The sequence below is a fragment of the Siphateles boraxobius genome, unplaced genomic scaffold, assembly GCF_051911475.1.
Source record: "Siphateles boraxobius isolate OS27281-9 unplaced genomic scaffold, OSU_SipBor_1 5, whole genome shotgun sequence".
Classification (NCBI taxonomy): Eukaryota; Metazoa; Chordata; class Actinopteri; order Cypriniformes; family Leuciscidae; genus Siphateles; species Siphateles boraxobius.
Genome location: NW_027509141.1, coordinates 23440247 through 23458353, shown reverse-complemented (window position 1 = coordinate 23458353; position 18107 = coordinate 23440247). Strand labels below are relative to the sequence as shown.

The 18107-nt window shown below is 38.6% G+C and overlaps 1 protein-coding gene across 48 annotated transcripts in view; it reads left to right on the top strand.

The window, feature by feature from the left end:
- Positions 1-18107, top strand: part of plekha6 (pleckstrin homology domain containing, family A member 6) — an 84333-nt gene that overhangs the window by 21957 nt on the left and 44269 nt on the right. For 41 of the 48 annotated variants that reach the window (XM_077203375.1, XM_077203371.1, XM_077203352.1 and 38 more), the window contains 4 exons: positions 9500-9583; positions 11494-11626; positions 12496-12600; positions 12785-12857. In XM_077203375.1, the coding sequence (XP_077059490.1) occupies positions 11510-11626; positions 12496-12600; positions 12785-12857 (295 nt within the window). In that variant the 5' untranslated portion in view covers positions 9500-9583; positions 11494-11509. Of the gene's footprint in view, positions 1-4533; positions 4546-6240; positions 6666-9499; positions 9584-11493; positions 11627-12495; positions 12601-12784; positions 12858-18107 lie in introns of those variants that run through there. The other 7 variants (XM_077203353.1, XM_077203349.1, XM_077203348.1 and 4 more) reach the window with 4 other exon arrangements.

The following is an 18107-nucleotide window of genomic DNA, read 5'->3' as shown; positions in this document are numbered from 1 at the left end:
TGATTGGGCGAACATTTTATGGTCCTATGTCTGCCACAGACATTATATATATATATATATATATATACATATAAATACATTTATACCACTTAACTTAGTGATTGCTATCAGGATGTAAAGAGACTTTCAACCAGTATAAAAAATAATAATCTGGAACAAATCACCTAGCCTGCCTTTAAACGTGCCAGAGGCTATGGGTTCTAATCCACCTTCGTATAATTTATTATTTATCAAAAGATTAGTGATTGCAATACATTTATTTTGACATTTCAATATTATTGCTTGAAAAATAAAACAAAAACAAGAAATAGAAAAATAGCAAAAATTAAAAAGTTAAATCTTGCACGTCCAACACTATTTTATCCTGTGCCACACGTTTTGCTAACGTTTAAGGGCTCTGTCTCTGACATCCTCAGTGCGGGATAAGTTATTGCATGTGAGTGTGAACACGTGTGTGCAATCTCAGGATTGCTGTTGCAATGAAAACAGCTGAAAAACCACATCTGCTCTTTCTCACTTCTCCAAGAATACAAATGGAGTTTTAAATGACCATGAGTGATTTAAAACAGTAATTGACAGTGTCACATCATTATTATCCATTATTCATTTAGTCTATGATATCATTCTGTTTCTATTCACGTACATATTCTCTCTACAGACATTAGGATGCCATTAGCTCCATCTTTATCGTTAAAATAGACTCAGCGGAAATGTTGCTGTTGTGAGCTTCAGAAAACTGCCAATGATCAGCGCATCGCTTTGTGGTTCGCTGTGCGATTCTGCCCCTGCAAGCTGAATGGAGGCAGCACTCAAGTGTAATTATTCATCCCCCATCCCTCCCTCCTTTCCTCCCATCGTCCCTCCAACCCACTCTCGTCTTTCTTCCCACTCATCCTCTGGCAAGCGGGCTGGCGGTGAGGATGTGGTCCCTGTGATGTGGCAATTGTGATGTTGCTCGCCGCCACCATCTTGGTGATGCTGAGGTCAGAGGTTTGGCTTGCGATTGCATCATCTCGTAAGAATGACATAAAAAATGAAAACACACGTGGGCATATTTATATGTGCACATACACGAACATCCCATTCATCACTGTCCTCTGTCTAATTAGCATCTTTTTAACAATTTGCATTAGAATGACATCACAGATACATTTATCCATGAGCGTAGGTTTGGTCTCAGCTTTGGTGGGGACATCCCCTCCCCCTTCCCCCCCATTCTATTCTTAAAAAAAAGTCCATTAGATTAAACTGGGAAGGGTCATAAAACTTGCATATTGTTATCCTAGGTTTACTGCTTCTATTGTTCTCAATTGTAAGTCGCTTTGGATAAAAAGTGTCTGCTAAATGAATAAATGTAAATCGGTTGTGGTTTGATGCGGTCTTTCCTGCATACAAAATGGTTAATTAATTTTGTAGTCTATCCTATGGCTAGCAAGTTTAACCCTCCTACCAGATATTGTTATTTGGATATTATCAATCAAGTAATGATTCATTATATTTGAATAACCAACAGTGTTCACTTTCGCTTTTTTAACATTGCCAACATATTTTTCCAGCACATGTGTCTAGCAAGTAGGCTACACTCACAAATACATTACATAAACAGAATGTAGAAACGAAAAATGTCTCAGATGATCCACTGTTTATGACTGCAAGATTCTAAGTTAAGGTAGGCTAATTAACATTCAGTGACTTCGTAGCATTCTATCATCATAGCGCAACTTCTATGAGTCTATCCGTGCTGCACACCCCTAATTAATGCTCCTAACCTTGAAAGATTGCAGAAGCTAGGTTTAACTGTAACAATATCCTGGGTAACCAGGATCACCAGTTAATACTATTTTCCACAGTAGAATCTGCATTTGAAAGCCTGGTCAGTCACTGCTACTGCTAGTTATTTGTGTGGCTAGTTATTTTTGCCTACTTACACTCTGCTTTATGAAAAAGCTTCGTATGTCCCCTTTCTTCTTCTTGGGTGACATAGCTGATCTACAAAGTACAAAAAGGGGCAAAAAAACGGAATATTAAAATGTTTTACTCTGGCCTTTGTATATGGCAGGCAGGGAGACAGCCCTGGTAACTTACCATCGGCGTCGTCACGCTCGCACACACGCATAAACCACCCGCTCGCTGCCAGTGAGTGCAAGCACAAAAAGTAGTCCCGGCCCGCGCGTGTAGCCTGCCCGTCAGATAACCCGCCGCCAATCAAATTACGGCGTATCTTGTACTGTCGTCGTCCTGGCCGTTGGAATCGATCCAAATGCAGCGCAAAGATCCAAATGCAGCGCAAATATCAAACTAGCAGTTCAAAGGAGCTTGCTAAATATTGGTGGGGACAAATTTGTCATCTCAAAATATTGATTGGGACTAGTACCCAGCGTCCCCCCCTAAACCTACGCCCTTGCATTTATCAGTGTAATTGTTCCTCCCTTTGTGGTTTAATGGAAGTCCACGAGCTAGTGTGATTGCAGACAGTTCCTTACACTCCTTTTTTTGCTTTATCTGACTTGTCTGATGCAATGACAGGGAGATGAGAAGCTTAAGCCTGCAGTGCCATGCTTCTCGTTTCTCTCTATATGGCAGGGGAACGAGAGACTGTCAGGTTTAATGCTGGATTTTGCTCTCAGTTGAAACCTGAAAACCTGTCAGTGTGCTGAACACCAGTAGCCAGAATACGGTGGCTCCTTTTACAGGAGCATGGTAAACCTGACAGCATGAAATACTAGCAGTGATGTTCATGGTTAGCTTGTCAAACATGTAGTTGGGTGTGTTTTAACGGTCTTAAGCATACAAAAATATAATAAATACTCAAATGTGACAGAATACAGTCTTCTATTTTGCATGTTTTTAATTTGATGCAATGTTTTTCATTGCAAATAATGTTATCAGCTGGACAATTTGAATGAAACTTTGACATTTACATTCATTTCAGAGCTTTTTTTTTGTATTTGTTTTGAACCTTTAATGATGTGTAAAAATCTGCATGGTTTTAGATGCCTTTTTTGGTTCAGTGGAACCAAGAACACCTGACTGTCAATGATCAATGTCCAAATAGTAATTAGTGGCCTTGAAATTGTAACGTGCATGTTCAGTTTTAGTTTAGTTTTCACTCTTTTTGCACTATTCCTGTTTGCCTGAGTTCTAAGTTAGATTCCCTGTATGTTAATTAGTTTCCATAATTCATAAATCTATCACGCCTGTTCTGTGTCACACTTATTACTTCCCATGTATTTAAGCCCTGAGTTTTTCTTAGTTCTTTATCTGTTATCATCAAGGTTGTTGTGGTTGTTCAAGTTTAACTCCTGATATCTCCTGTGCTTTTCCATTGTGGATTTATTAAAGTACGTTCCTGTACTCCTTCGTCATGCGCATTCTCTACATCCACGCGTGACAGAAATAGCATAAAACCTTTAATATTATTTTTAAAAATACTTCAAAACTGTTCAGAGAACTATTTATATATATATTAGATTTTTTAATAGATATTTTTTATTCAGTTCAATAATATGATTCTTTGTTTTAGATTTTGCAAACCCGTTTTATTTTTATCATTTTGCATTTTGATTTAGATTTTAAATTCCATATTTTCATAAATTCCATATTCTCACGACACACTATTTTAATTCTATTTATTTATTTACATTTTCAAACCTTAGTGTTGACAGCAAATATTATGCTGTGCCTCATAATTAACAAATATAACACTTGCCAATCTGGAAATGAGTAGACATTATTATTCTTAACTGTAATCATAATTCCACCCCTGCACAAAACATAAACCGCATATTGTCTGCGGTGTTCCCAGATGATCTCTGAGTGGGCGCTGTTAGTGGAGACCGCGTCATACGAACCATTTGGGTCCCGCAAGCGCAGATGACAAACAGGCTCTCTGGCTGACCTTCACTCTTTCACCACAAGGACGCTTTTAGTTCGAGTGTGTTGCTCTCAATACTAAGCACAGCACTGAAGGACATTTTTATACAGCACTAACGCAGCAGGTAAATTGTTAGCAAATGGATGTGCTGTTTAGACTCAGCATGCCACGTTTCATCCTGTACAGCAAAAACCAGACGCATTACAGGCTTGTATGGTACATTCCATACCAGCTCTGTCTTAGTGTTAAATGAATGCTTGTTCTTTATATCCAAGGTTTAAGGAGGGATAATGGCAGAGGAACAAATGCTGACGTCTTTCAAAGCACAATATGGATTAGCAGAAATGCAAATGAGCTGTAGGCTTAGTTTAAATATTCAAGAGTTAAATTAAAACATTAAAAACTCATGGTTTAAAGAAAGCAAGAGATGGAGATTGGATTTGAAATCCAGGGTAAAAAGAGGGTATCAATATGTAGGTAATCCCCTTTGAGGGGCGGGTAAGCTGCAGCCTTCTATTTGTATGTGTCCCTGTCATATCGGTTAACAGTGGGGGACGTGGTACGGAGACCATCTGGTGAGACCACAAATAATGGAAGCCCACTGATAGAAGAACTGGGATGACCGCCATGTGTTTTCAGCAGACTTGACAGCACTGACACACCTCGATGAGGTAAAGCGTAAGACTGACCTCAGTAGATGCCGCTTGCTTCTTTTATATAGTACATTGGCGGATACAAATCATTTATTGATCTAGTTTACGTTTATGTACACTGTGATAGTGACCGTGGAAAGATTATTATGTTATATCAAAGGATTAAAAGAAAAAACTAAACAGATTTAGCAGAGAAGTAGTTAACTTTGAAACAGATTTAACAATATTTTTACATTTTATGAAGGAAATTGCTTGCCTGTATAAAAATTAGCGCCGCAATGCTAGACTGTTGTGGATGGTTACCAGGGCATTGGAAAGTGGTCGCTAGGGTGTTCTTGATGGTTGCTAGGGTCTCCAGGGGGATGTTAGGAAGCTGCTACATGAATTATTAATGGTTGACAGGGGGTTCTGGGTGATTGCCAGGTTCTCCTGGGTTGCTATTGTGTTCTAGAGGGTTGCTAGATAGTTGCCATAGGATAGGTGGCTACTAGGGTGTTGTAAGTGATTGGATGGTTGCTAGGTGGTTAATGGTGGTCCAGAGCAATTGCGTGGTTGTTCTGGGTAATTGCTAGGGTATACACATGGGTTTTCTAGGGTGTTTTGGATAGTTGCTAGGGTGTTCTGTCTGTGTGACTCTTCGGTCTCTAGGAGGATGCTAAGGTGTTCTTGGGTTCCTGGGTGTTTGCCAGGGGGTTCTGGATGATTGTAAGGGTCTTCAGGGGGTTGATAGGGTGTTCTAGATTATTGCTATAGGGCAGGGTTCCTCAAATCTTGTCTTGGAAGGCCAATGCCCTGTAGTGTTTTGCTCCAACTCTGATCAAACACACCTGAGCAAGCTAATCAAGGTCTTCAGGATCACTAGAAAATCACAGGTAGGTGAGTTTGATCAGGGTTTGAGCTAAATGCAGGGCAGTGGCCCTCCAGGACTGGATTTGAGGAACCCTGCTATAGGGTCTCCAGGGGGTTTCTAGGATGTTCTTGTGGTTTGCTGGGTTGTTGCTAGATGGTTGCCAGGGTGATTTAGATGGTTGTAGGTGGTTGCTAGGGTGTTCTAGGTGGTTGTTTAGTGATTGCTTACTAGGTCAAGTCAAAAAAGGGTGGGATTATTCTGGTCTCTAGATATGGCTTAAGTCCAACACTTTCTGTAAGTCTATGGGACTTATTAAAATCCACCAACATATGAAAAACATCTGATCGTTTAGGACAGTAAAGTGTCATTCATGATGAGATACAAGTCAAGTTCAATACTTGGGGTAAGGGTCCTGTATTAGTTATAGTGATACTTGCCTCATTGCCAATTAAATATCGGAAAGTAGTTACCCGGAAATCCTGCTTTACTCAGAGATAAATCATTGAGTCATTAGAGTGGGGGGAATATCACCGGGTATATATCCATAGACAATATTAAAGGGGATCTGACGTGAATATATATGACAAAGTGACATTTTAATATGTCAGACTCTTGCTTAGTGCTTTTAATGTTGAGCTTGTCTCAGTGTGAGATACAGATCTAATGATTTGGTGTGGGAGTGATGTGTGTATCTCTGGGTAAGGCTCGGCAGGGGGCGGCTGCAGATGCAAAGCCGTCTACCTGAGTGGGTACGACTTTTATTTTTTTACCTCGGCCACTCCCCTTCACCACATCCAAGGCTGTCATGGCCGTCCCAGGGGAGTTCTGGTCATGATTTCTCCTCGGGTAGGCTTAGGGGTAGCATCTACATCTCAATCTGATCTGTGATAGGAGGCCCCACGTGTGTGAGGGAGAGAGAGAGTTCGACAAAACCAGTAACCAAATAAGCTGAGCTGAGCAGATCTAGAAGGCAAGAGAGCCAGAATGAGATATAGAGGTTGAGCGAGAGAGAGAGAGAGAGAGAGAGAGAGAGAGAGAGAGAGAGAGAGAGAGAGAGAGAGAGAGAGAGAGAGAGAGAGAGAGAGAAGCTGGCTGGCAACAGCACACATGCTCAAGGAGAGAAAAGAGGACAGCAATTATTGTATCCAACACCCTACAGCTCCTGCAATAAAGGCTCGCTGTTGTCGGCATCACAAACCTGAAATTCTCTCCACCTGGCCTCATCCCACTGACTTATATGATTGATCCGGGGGAAAATGCTGAAGTTCCGCGCGGACCGGCGAGTGAGGTAGGTAAGGCAGGATGTTGGGAGAGAGTTTATAGCGGCAGACAGCCTTGTGAGGGGAAACTCTGAGCTGGAGGTCAGGCAGGACTGCAATGCAGTGCTTGCTTTCTCATGGACCATCTTTACAAGATATTGAATTTATTCGTGTAAAGTTTGCGTGTTTTGTTACCAGTGCATGCATTGACACCTCATTTGTGTCCTTGCTGTATTCCAGCGTGGTTCCGTTTACATGCTCCATTCCGATGCTGCTAAATCATTTCTTGTTTGCTAACGACTCAATCATTGATTAGTGATCATATTAGCAACGTTTATGAGCAGATGAATGTCTTGTGCCTCTATGTAGGTTTATAGGTTACACACGAGCGAGCGTGCTCAGTGGCAAGACCACGTCGAAGCGCGCACACGTGCACTCACACACCTCAACCTGATTTCAGTGGCTAGGCTGTTATGCTAGATTTGTTTAAACGTTTGTCCTCTGGTATTATATGGAGCACAGAGCTCTGGTGTGTGTACCTTTTTGGTGTCAAGAGGTGGATGCCTTCAGCATGAGTGTATTCTTGGCTTGTGCTTCTTGTCCCCGACCTATCAGGCCGCATGCGTTGTGTGTCAGTGTATACAGAGGCTACACAGACTTTGAGTTCTGCTTGTGTTATCCTTAAGTGGTTGAATTTGGCATATTGTTCGAGTGCACTTAAACAACACTGAAGAGGTGAGTCTGCTGTATGTAGGAAAAACATCAAACTGAAGAGATAGGACAAGAGCAAGATGAATACAAGGACCTTAAGTCTAGTGTTTTTACAGTAGATCCAAGAAACAGGCTTTTCACACTTGAAATTGTTAAACAAGGTTGATTTTTAGCCCATGTTTAATGTTGGGTTATCTTGTGCCATCATAATGCATGAATTGGTTCTGCGCAGTCAGGTTTTCATATCCCTCATTGTAAATGCGTTAGCGTAGGAGTTCAATTTCTTATTTGCATATTTACAAGGTTTATATCATTAGACAAGTGAAGCATGTGACTTGTACACTTGTGGAAATGTCCCTGCATAAATTCGCTAATACTGCTGGCAATATATTTAACTTTTTATCTCAGACAGTGAAACTAAACAGAGTATGAACATTTGTGAAACCTCACAGCATATATATATATATATATATATATATATATATATATATATATATTATGTAGCAATCGGTTGCTATCTGACACGGCATAACATGTTAGCACCTTCACTATGTAGTCTGTGGCTAAAACAGTAGCTAGCAACTGCAAGGATTGATGTAAGTGTAAGTTGTTACGGAAAAAACATCTCCCAGTTATGTAAATTTAGATATTTGGCACTTTGGATCAAGTTAGCACAACATTTTGCAGGGCTTCCTAATCTAGGGTTAAAAGCGGTGCTAACACCCTTTCAAAGTGTGAAGTATTAACCCAAGGTTGAAAGTATTCTTAACCCTAGGTTGACTTCTTTTTAACCCCGGGTTAAGCATGCCATGAAAAGCCATTATTGGTTCATGTTAGCTTAGCAATCATGTCTGGTTTAAATATGGATTTAACTGTAGCTAGTTGATAGTTATCTTCATGTGAAACTGACTACATTTCACAAGCAAAACAATAAATGCATTAAATGAATTGTCTTTACGTATTTACATTTACCATTGCAGACAGGTAAAATCAATACTAAATGCAAAAAATGAAATACAATTAGCCATATATTGTGATTAACCATAGGTAAATAGACTTATAATAGGCAAAATAATTAGGCTTATAAACTTTTAAAAGGGTGAAGAAAATATTTCCTATATATTTTACTGTTGGTGTCAAAGGCTGCGTATCTAATACTTTTAGCTTTAGCTAATTTTGCTAGCTAAATTAGAGGGATGCCAGCATAACTAGGGTGTATAACTAGGATGTTTTGGTACTGTGTTGGGTCACAACTTAATTAGTGTTATTTTATTATTATTATATACTATTATAGTATTCACTTTAGCTTTCATTTTTACATTTTCAGTTTTCATTTTATTTTAAGTTTAAGTAGCTGATTTTGTTATGTGGTTCCTGATGCAAAACAAGTCTAAATTTGACCCTCACTTTAGCATGACTAAAATTATATCTTATGGCCTGGATCCTTTCTAAATGCTAGTTTTGATTTGATGTGTGTGTATCCATGGTTCTCTGAGAGAAACAGGTTAACCAAACCCAGAGAAAATGTATTTGCTTGTTCCCTCTTCTGCAGTTATAAAATCAATAGCCAGAAAAATGACACGCAGCTATGAAAACACTTGTAGGATTTAGACCCGAGAGACAAGGTTCAAGCGCACATCCACAGGGAGAACACACGAGCCGGGGTCAGAGAAAGTGTGACAGGAAGTTGAATTCCAGGCTTCAGTTTTATATGGACAAAAAAACATGTCTTTTCTGAATATAGACTGAATATATGTGTGTATATGAACATGTTATTCTTCAAAAACTGTTCTTGTTGATATTTTTGCATTGAGCACAAATCTGTCCACACTTAGCACGCTCTTTCACAAGCTCTGACAGCCATTCATTTCCACAGCAGTTGTCTCATGTGGACTTACAAAGAAGGTGGCCCTGTATTGATCGGACATGATGTTGTAATGCTGAATTATTAATAACGAAGGGTTGTGCCTGCTGTGAAACAGGTTTGAAGCCTTAAGAACGAGTTTTGGAGCACCTTAAACAAATGGAAAATCAGTTCTAGCTGCTTTTGGCTTGATATTCTTCCAGACAGTTTTTGAAAGATTGTTTTGGCTGGTTTATAATGTGTTTGTCAATTAGTCTGAAATCTTAGGTGTCTTTTTTATCTTTTCAGTCAAAATGAACCTAACGGAACAGTTGGACACCAGCAAGTGATCCAGACGCACCTGGAAGATAACAGACCTTTGAAACCCTTGCTGTGAGTGATCTTTTGTTAATTCTTTTGTAAATATGCTGTTAGTTTTATACTGCTTTTGCTGAATCTGTGACATGTTGAATAAGAGCTTGTATTATGAGAAGCATTTCAGATTGGATACATACCTTATTATTTCTGACAACAAGCAAACCTAGGGTCTTCTTTCAAAAGAGACCATTCCTTTAGTCCAAAGGACTCATGAACTCATTCATGTAACATTTTTGTCTGGCTATGTGAATTTTTTTTAATTTATTTTTTATATAATGCACAGTGGTACCCATCCCCATGATAGATTGTAAATGCAACATCAAAAAAATTTTAGGGTCCGAGTTAAAATTTTTACTTTTTTTCTTATTATGCTGCTATTTTTTAACTTTCTATTCATCAAAACAATCCATAAAAAATATTAGAACGCAAAACTGGTTTCAACATTGATTATAATAAGAAATGTTTCTTGAGCACCAAATCAGCATATTAGAATGATTTCTGAAGGATCATGTGACACTGTGTGATGCTGAAAATTCAGCTTTTACATCACAGGAATAAATGCAATTTTAAAATATATTAAATATATTAAAACAGTTATTTTAAATTGTAGAAATATTGTATAATAAAAATATATTTTTATTTTGAGAAGTCAGTTTACTTTCTGCCTAAAACATGGTGTTCCCAACACTCATTGTCACTCATGTCGGTGTAAATTATCAACTCTCATTGAAAATGAATAACATCCGGCTCGTTGTTGCCGGAAACATCAGTTTGAACGCTGACATGACAAACAAAGGAGAAGAGGAGACAGAAAAACAGTTATTTGTCAGACCAGCCCTGTTCTGTCTGGCTTTTTTTATAATAGTCACTATACAATAATTGTGCACTTGCGGAAACATAAATACAAACAAATGGCGAAGTCAGGATAAATTACGCTGAGAGCATTTTATTAATTAGTTTTAAGCTGCATCAGATAACAGGTGGAGGATAAACGTGTCAGAATTTCCTTGATTTCCTCTATAAATTTAGTAAAATGTTCCTCCAGGACAAAGAGACTGCACTTACCTCTTGTTCTCCTCTGGATCAATATAATGAGTCAAAAGCCAATAGCACATTAATAAGAGGCGATGCCATTAAAGCTGAGATCCATCCAGGATTTAATTTTATTAATTCCCATTTACGAAGCAGGAAGCTGCTGGAACATTACCGCTGTTTGCTACGATAGCTAAATAAAGCCTAGATAATTAGCACAGAGATGTTTCTATCGTGCCCTAATGTAGTAATTGTTACTGTCGTGTGTGTGTTCACACTTTACGCTAATGATTGTGTGTGTTTTTATGTCCTTATTTGATCTGTATGTGCATGCTCTGTTCCATATGTGTTTATGTAATGTTCTTTGCTTCAGAGACTCATAATGACTTGCGTATGGCTATAAACTGACTGTGGATGTTAGCATGCACTAAAGTGAGCTTTCCAAGATGGAAGCTTCAGCCACCGGGCGGCTCTAGGGGATTGTAAATTCATCTTGCTGGTCGTGGATCGAAGGCTGTTGGAGAGGGCCTGGGCGGCCCAGTAAGGAAATCAATACGATTGACCTGAGACTGCAGGCCTGAATCCACCAACTCTTTCTTTCTTTCTTTTCTCTGTTCGTCACTCCAATCACATTCTTTGTGAACCATCGCCTGTTTTTAAAGCGCAACCTCAGGGGTGCGGCCTTACGACGGGGCCAGTTGAGAATAAAAATAGCTGCTCCCGAATGCCTGTGTGCTTCCTTCCCATAATCCCTCAGTTTTCCACCAGTTTGAGTTAGTGTATTAGTTTGAAAATGATTTCTCTGCATTTGTGCGTTGAACACCGGCAGATGAGAAGTTTGTTATGGGATCAAAGGCTGGGATGGCTCAATGGCTTTGTGTGTGTGCTCACAGGAGCTCTGATTCGGAAATGAACGGCAAGGCGGGTGGCAGGGGGCCCGTGAACAAAGCCAGCGAAGCAAACAGCAACACCAACAATATCAGCATGGTTTCTGAGATGCCCCCGGACTCCCAAAACCACGCACGGGTCAGTACAGCTGCTGTAGATTAACTCGTATCTAGAAATAGAATTATTCTAGAATGATTATTATTTGTATTAATATTATTTTTTATATGAATAATATTAAATTTTTGGTTATTAAATATGAGTTTTAAAACAAATATTATACTTGTTTTATTATATTACTTTTGATCATATTTTACGTTATTTCTATTATATATTATATTATATTAATTATGAAGATACAAAGATATAATTTTATTTAAACTTTATTTTATTAAAAGTCTTTATTTTAATATTATTTATATTAATATTTTATTTATGTTATTATAGATTTTTTTAATTAGAACATTTGGATTAATATTTTAAATTAGCTTTTATTTTTGCAATGTTATGTGCTTTAATAATATTTATTTCAATTTTAGTTTTAGAAATTTTAGTACTTGAACTTAAAAAACTTAAATGAAACTTGCCTTAGCATCTTACTAAAATAAAAAAAAGTTTACATTTATTTATTTTTTTTGGTTGCACTTTATTTTACAGTACATGCACTTAAATTGTACTTACAGTGTAGTTACCCAAGAAAGTACTGTAATAAAAGGTAACTAAATGGGTTAAGGTTAGGTTTAGCGGTAGGTTCAGGGTTAGTACTTAGGTATTACCCAGTTAGTGTCATTACTACAATAAGTACATAGTATGTTCATGCGAAACAGGACTGTAAAATAAAATGCTACCTTTATTTTTATTTTTAATGGTTTTAGTTTTAGTTAACAATGGTCTGGCTGCGGTGGATGTCTTTCCTTTATAATTCATTCCCATTGTCATTCATTACCCAGATTGTGTGCGTTTGCCGTTGGTGTTATTGTGTTAACACTCCTCCGTGACTCTCTCACCAGGGCACGCGCACACCCAAGAGAACCGCCACGTTTGGGAAGCGTTCCAACTCTATGCGGCGCAACCCCAATGCTGAGGTGGCCCGGCAGGGTTGGCTTCACAAGCAGGTACTGTTGCTCATCCTTAAACCTCACCATCATCCACACAGACACAAACAAACACGCTCTCACAGCCTAAAGCCATGTCTCTATAATCCATACTTAAGCCACTCTCTTTCAAAAACGTCTAGGCACTTAGATGCAGTTTCAAGGCCTTGATTTTTTCTTCTTTTCTTTTTTTCCTGTAATCTAGGCAAGCAGTGGTGTGAAGCAGTGGAACAAGCGCTGGTTTGTGCTGACAGATCGATGTCTTTTCTACTACAAAGGTAGGTTGTGTATGTAAATGCTGGTTTATGCATAAGTTCAGGCCTCGTGAATTTGGTTGAGTGAATTTAGTGAGTTCCCCAGAAGCTCAAAAGTTGAATGATTTGAATGTATTTTTTAAAACCAGTTTTATAAAACATTATTTGAATTTATCCCATGGCATTGTTTCAGCACACAGGCTGTGTGCTGCCAGTACCAAAGAAGAGAAGTATAAAAGTAGATCTATAATGACAGTCTAGCAGAAGCATACTACAGTATGAAGCCTCTTAGGCCCCATCCACACTACTGCGTTTAGTTTAGAAACGGAGGATTAAAACGAATATGATCTCCGTCCACACCAGCGTTTTAACTGCGTATTAGAACTGATCTCCGTCCACATTAAAACGACTGAAAACGCGGATCACGTCACCATTCACCTACACTGCGCGTGCCGGTGTAAACAGGAAACGGACTGACTATTCCTCAGATTTCGCTGAGGTTGATAAGTGCCGATCTGGACATTCAAAAGTTTTCGCACCATTCTTCAGGAACTACAACTTCATTGATAAAATTATCCCACCATGCGCTGGTTCTTCCCGGCTTAACCCAAAACCGATGCTCCATGTACGGTCGATACCGCCGCTGCACACGGGAACTGTCACAGATCGCTGGAATAATAGCTTGCCTCTGGCGCATGTAGGCAGTTATAGCATTGTGAAATGCAGAATTTACTTGCACTAACGTAACTGGTAGTCCAGGCTGTTGTTGTGCGTTTTCTTCCATTGTATGACATCCAATCAGAGAGCCGAGCGTGAGCCTCTGCGTCATCGTTTTTAAAGTCCTCCGTTTTGACCCGTCTACACTAAAACGCCCTCCGGAGATTCAAAACGCAAAACGGGGTCGGCAGCGTTTCTAAAATTCTCCGTTTTAGATCTTCGTTTTTGCCGTTTTAGTGTTGACGTGAGGTGCAAACGTAGCAAAAGGTCTGCGTTTCTTAAGCAAAACGTAGTAGTGTGGATGGGGCCTTAGAAGGCCTTAGAAAACTGTATTATCTATGTTGTGTCAACAGAAAAAGTACCATGGTACATATTTTAAAGCACTGTAAATATTTCAATTTTAGTTTTAGAAATTGTAGTACTTGAACTTAAAATACTTAAACGAATCTTAGAAACAATGCCTTGAAAATAGAGGATTACATGTTTAGACATGTTTGTTTTGTTGTGTGTTATTTCTCATGAACTTGCTCATGATGTTGTCTTGACAGCCACACTGGCTGATGTCGTCATGGTTTTACATAATGTAAACCTAAAGCATCTAACTTGTGGTTTCCTTCCAACCGAGGCATATACAAGACTAGTAATTATCTTTAATTTGCTTTGGGGTAATTGCATGTTTTTATATGACATTTCAATTTGCACTAATATTCAGCTAGTTTCCCATATTGGAAAGAAGCAAATGAAGTGAAGCTGGATTCCTAAAGAGTGTGTAATGTTGAAGATTAAGGAAATAGGTTTTATATGAAGCCTAAAAGTATTTTAAATGTTTACATAAATATACATAATGTGTTTGAGATTCAGCGTTAGTTAAAATACCCCAATTAAATTGTAAAATCTAGCGAATTGAACATTGTTCTGTTTAAGCATCCCGACATTTGCTCAACCAGCTGTGTGAGTTTGGGATGTGATTTTCCACTGCTTATCTGTTTGTCTGGCCAATGGAAGACATTTTTGCCAATCAGTTTGGTGCAAGAATGACACATTACAAAATTAAGTGTGACGCAAATTTATAGTGAGTTGTTCCCACACTATTCCCACACATCAATCACGCACTCACAGAAAGCGGGCGTCTGTGATCTGCGTGACGAGAATATATGACGTCTCCTTTAGACCAGCCGTGAAGGTCAGTCACAGCTCATGCGTGGAGAATCAACATCATCCAGAGGCTTTGTGGGATAGAGGAGGGTGTTAAGATATTTGGTATGAAGCTTCGCCCAGATGTTCCTTCATGTTCTTCTCTCATCTCCTTTTGTTCAGTTCTTAAGACACTGGGCGCATCTGAGGTTTTAACCCTTTAGGACCTGATTTATATTTCAGACACACCAACATTATTTCCAAGCTTTATACTCTAAATTATAAATTATTATGAATTATTATTATAAAAATGTTTTTTTATTTTATTCTCTCTAAAAAGAGTGGGTTTGCATTAGACACATAAGCATATGAGAGGTTGCCTGCAGGTGTGGATGATGCACATCAGCTGACTGCATGTCCAGCATGTGTCCTGTCCCCTTCATGTCATATCATGTCAACAGCAACACACTACCTCACTGGCATTTTTTCCAGTAAAGAAATCTTTAAAACAAGTTAATTTGCTTATATACACTTCAGAGAATATATCTTGAATTGGGTATCTTTGATTTTTTCTAATGCATGAACCTCACAAATCTTTTTTTTTTTACACAATTTGCCAAATTAGGATACTTTTTATGCTATTTTAGCATGTTTTTTCAAAGCTTAGAGCTTCATTCTCCATTAATTGTAATTGCATGGAAAAGAATGACCACATTACAGTATATTTACTTTTGTGTTCTACGGAATAAGGAAGTCTTCTGAAAGGAAGGAAGACAAGTAAATGATTACATTTTTTGAGTGAATTATTCCTTTAAGGTTTAAAGGGTCCTTTAAGGTGTATATGACTTTCTTCTTTCAGCCGAACACAATCAGATTTATTATATTAAATAATATACTGGCTCTTCCCAGCTTTTTAATGGCATTGAATAGTGCCCGAGTTTTCTTAAAACTTTATAAACTATAATCATTGGCTTCCGGCAATGGCCATATGCGCGTTGGATTACTTTTATGATGGATTGATGCGCTATTCAATGCCATTACAAAGCTGAGAACAGCCATGATATTATTTAATTTAACTCTGATTGTGTTCGGCTGAAAGAAGAAAGTCATATACACTTAGGATGGCTTGAGGGTGAGCAAATTATGGGATCATTTTCATTTTTGGGTGAACTATTTCTTTATTGAAATTTTTGCAGTAAATTTATCTTCAGAATATTTAGACACTTTTATTTGAAAACAAGACAAAAATGCTGAGGAAAATGTATTTTTCATTGCACTCCTATTTAACTCTCTCTTTCTTACTTTTTAATCTGCATATTTTCCTCTGTGTCCCTCATTCCTTTCCTAAAGTGATTTAAAATCCACATACTTTACTGTCTTGGAATATCAGTCAGTGATTTGTCTACATATTTGATAAAGAATGTATAACTAGTTAATCCTTAAGAAGAATATAAATCAAAACATATTAAGTTATATAATCATAGTGGGTTTCTCCCCCCCCCCCCCCATCTTATTATGTAATCTTATGGCAATACTCTTGTCAGTGATTCATTGTCCATTGTTTTAAAAGCAAACAACATTGGTGCTACTATTCAGACGCATAGTTTTGGTTTTAGATCCATTGATTTTGTGTGTTTATGTGTGCACCTGACCATAGATGACAGTGATACTGTTTGAGGTAATGCACATATGAGGTAATGCCCCTTTCTACCGCTGCTCATGTGCATTTGTTATTATTGGAGCCGGACAACTTTATCGTGTGGAGCTATGTCTACCGAGGTGGGTGATATATCATATACATTGAGGGCGGCGTGTGTGGTTATGTCGAATTGCCGTAAAGCAGTTTGTGTTTCTCGCTCTTTCTCGCTTCTCACGAGACTTCCTATTTCCAACTTACTGGGACGTTAGTCCTCATGTTGCAAGGTTGGTTTTCCGCCTGGGAACACTGGGGGGAGCGGGGAAAGTCACCAGAACAGGTTATTAAAACCATCCAAATGATTTCTAAATGGTTTTATTAAGTTGAAATAGTTGCCGAATGCCCCTGTAAGTAGGGATTTTAACAAATTCCATGCCAAACAAAATTGTACCACTAGACCTACACGTCTTTTCACTTTCACAAACATCGTCTGAAGATCATTCCTCTCCTTGAAGACTTCCTCGTCTCTTCAGTCTTCCAGGCCTGTGTTATTGGCTGTGGTGCTTCCTTCTTTAAACTACTACCTCACTGTCTTCATACAAGCATCCCCCTTTGACAGGACTCTCCCATGCATTTGATCTCAGGTTTTCTGAAGGGAGTGTAGACGCTAGACGTCCTCCCGGCTCTTCTCAGATACGCATGTCATGGGGTTTGTTTGGGCTAGAATAAGTAAAGCTTTAAATGCTGTTGTCTTCCACAAAGCCTATGGAGGATAAAGCTGTCAACACACATCCAACGTTCCTAAGTTTATATTTGGATTCACACATGTGTGTTCTGGTCAGAGACAGTGTTTGGTGATTGATTGATTTAGCCCTGCTGATCAGATGAGCAAATCCTGATTTCTCACTGGTCTCCGTAATGCCTATTTGTTGTGTAAATTTGAGACCCATTAGAGCTCCATTGCCCTATCACATTAGATCATAAAATGTTCCCAGCTCAGGCTGCAATTTAATCATAAACTTGAAGAACATCTGTGCATGCGTCTACCCTGAGGAGGAGGTCTACAGTAATGGTTCTTGGCTGGATCAAGCTTTCTGTGTGCAGCAGGTTTAATTATATCGGTGAATGCGGCAAGGCCTGTGGGGCTACGAGTTGCATGATTCAACCCTGTTGACTTTGCCCATGTCTCTCTGGCTAATTACTTCACACTGCCTCTCCATTACCCTCATATACTGAAGGCAACATCAAAACGTAAAAAGTCCCCCTGTAGTCAATAGTTTTATCCCTTAAAACTATTTGATCACCAAAATGACATATTTAATTGGGAAAAAATATTCATGCCTTAAAAAAACCTTGCATGTAACTCTACACCCTTGCCTCATTTAGTATACGAGGTTCTATGAATACGCAAATTAACCACGCCTCCAATCACTCGCACCAGCTAATAGATCCACACGTTGACGTGATAGTAGTTTGTGACGTCAGAAACACCAGCGATTTCAAACTACATTTTAGTTCTCTACAATTTTAAGGAGAAAATACTCAGCAATGGTGTTGATTTAAAGCATATTAAAAACACAGACATATAAATAACATTAAAAGCTTGATTTTCACCACAGAGGGACTTTAAGGCATTATATGAGCACTCCTCACATCCTTCATCCTTCAGAAGACATTCCCAGAATGCATTGCGGCAGCTCAATGAAAATAAAATCTTGGACGAGATAGCAAGATAAATTGATTATTAATAAACTTTCAGTACTGAAAAATATCAATACAATTTTTCT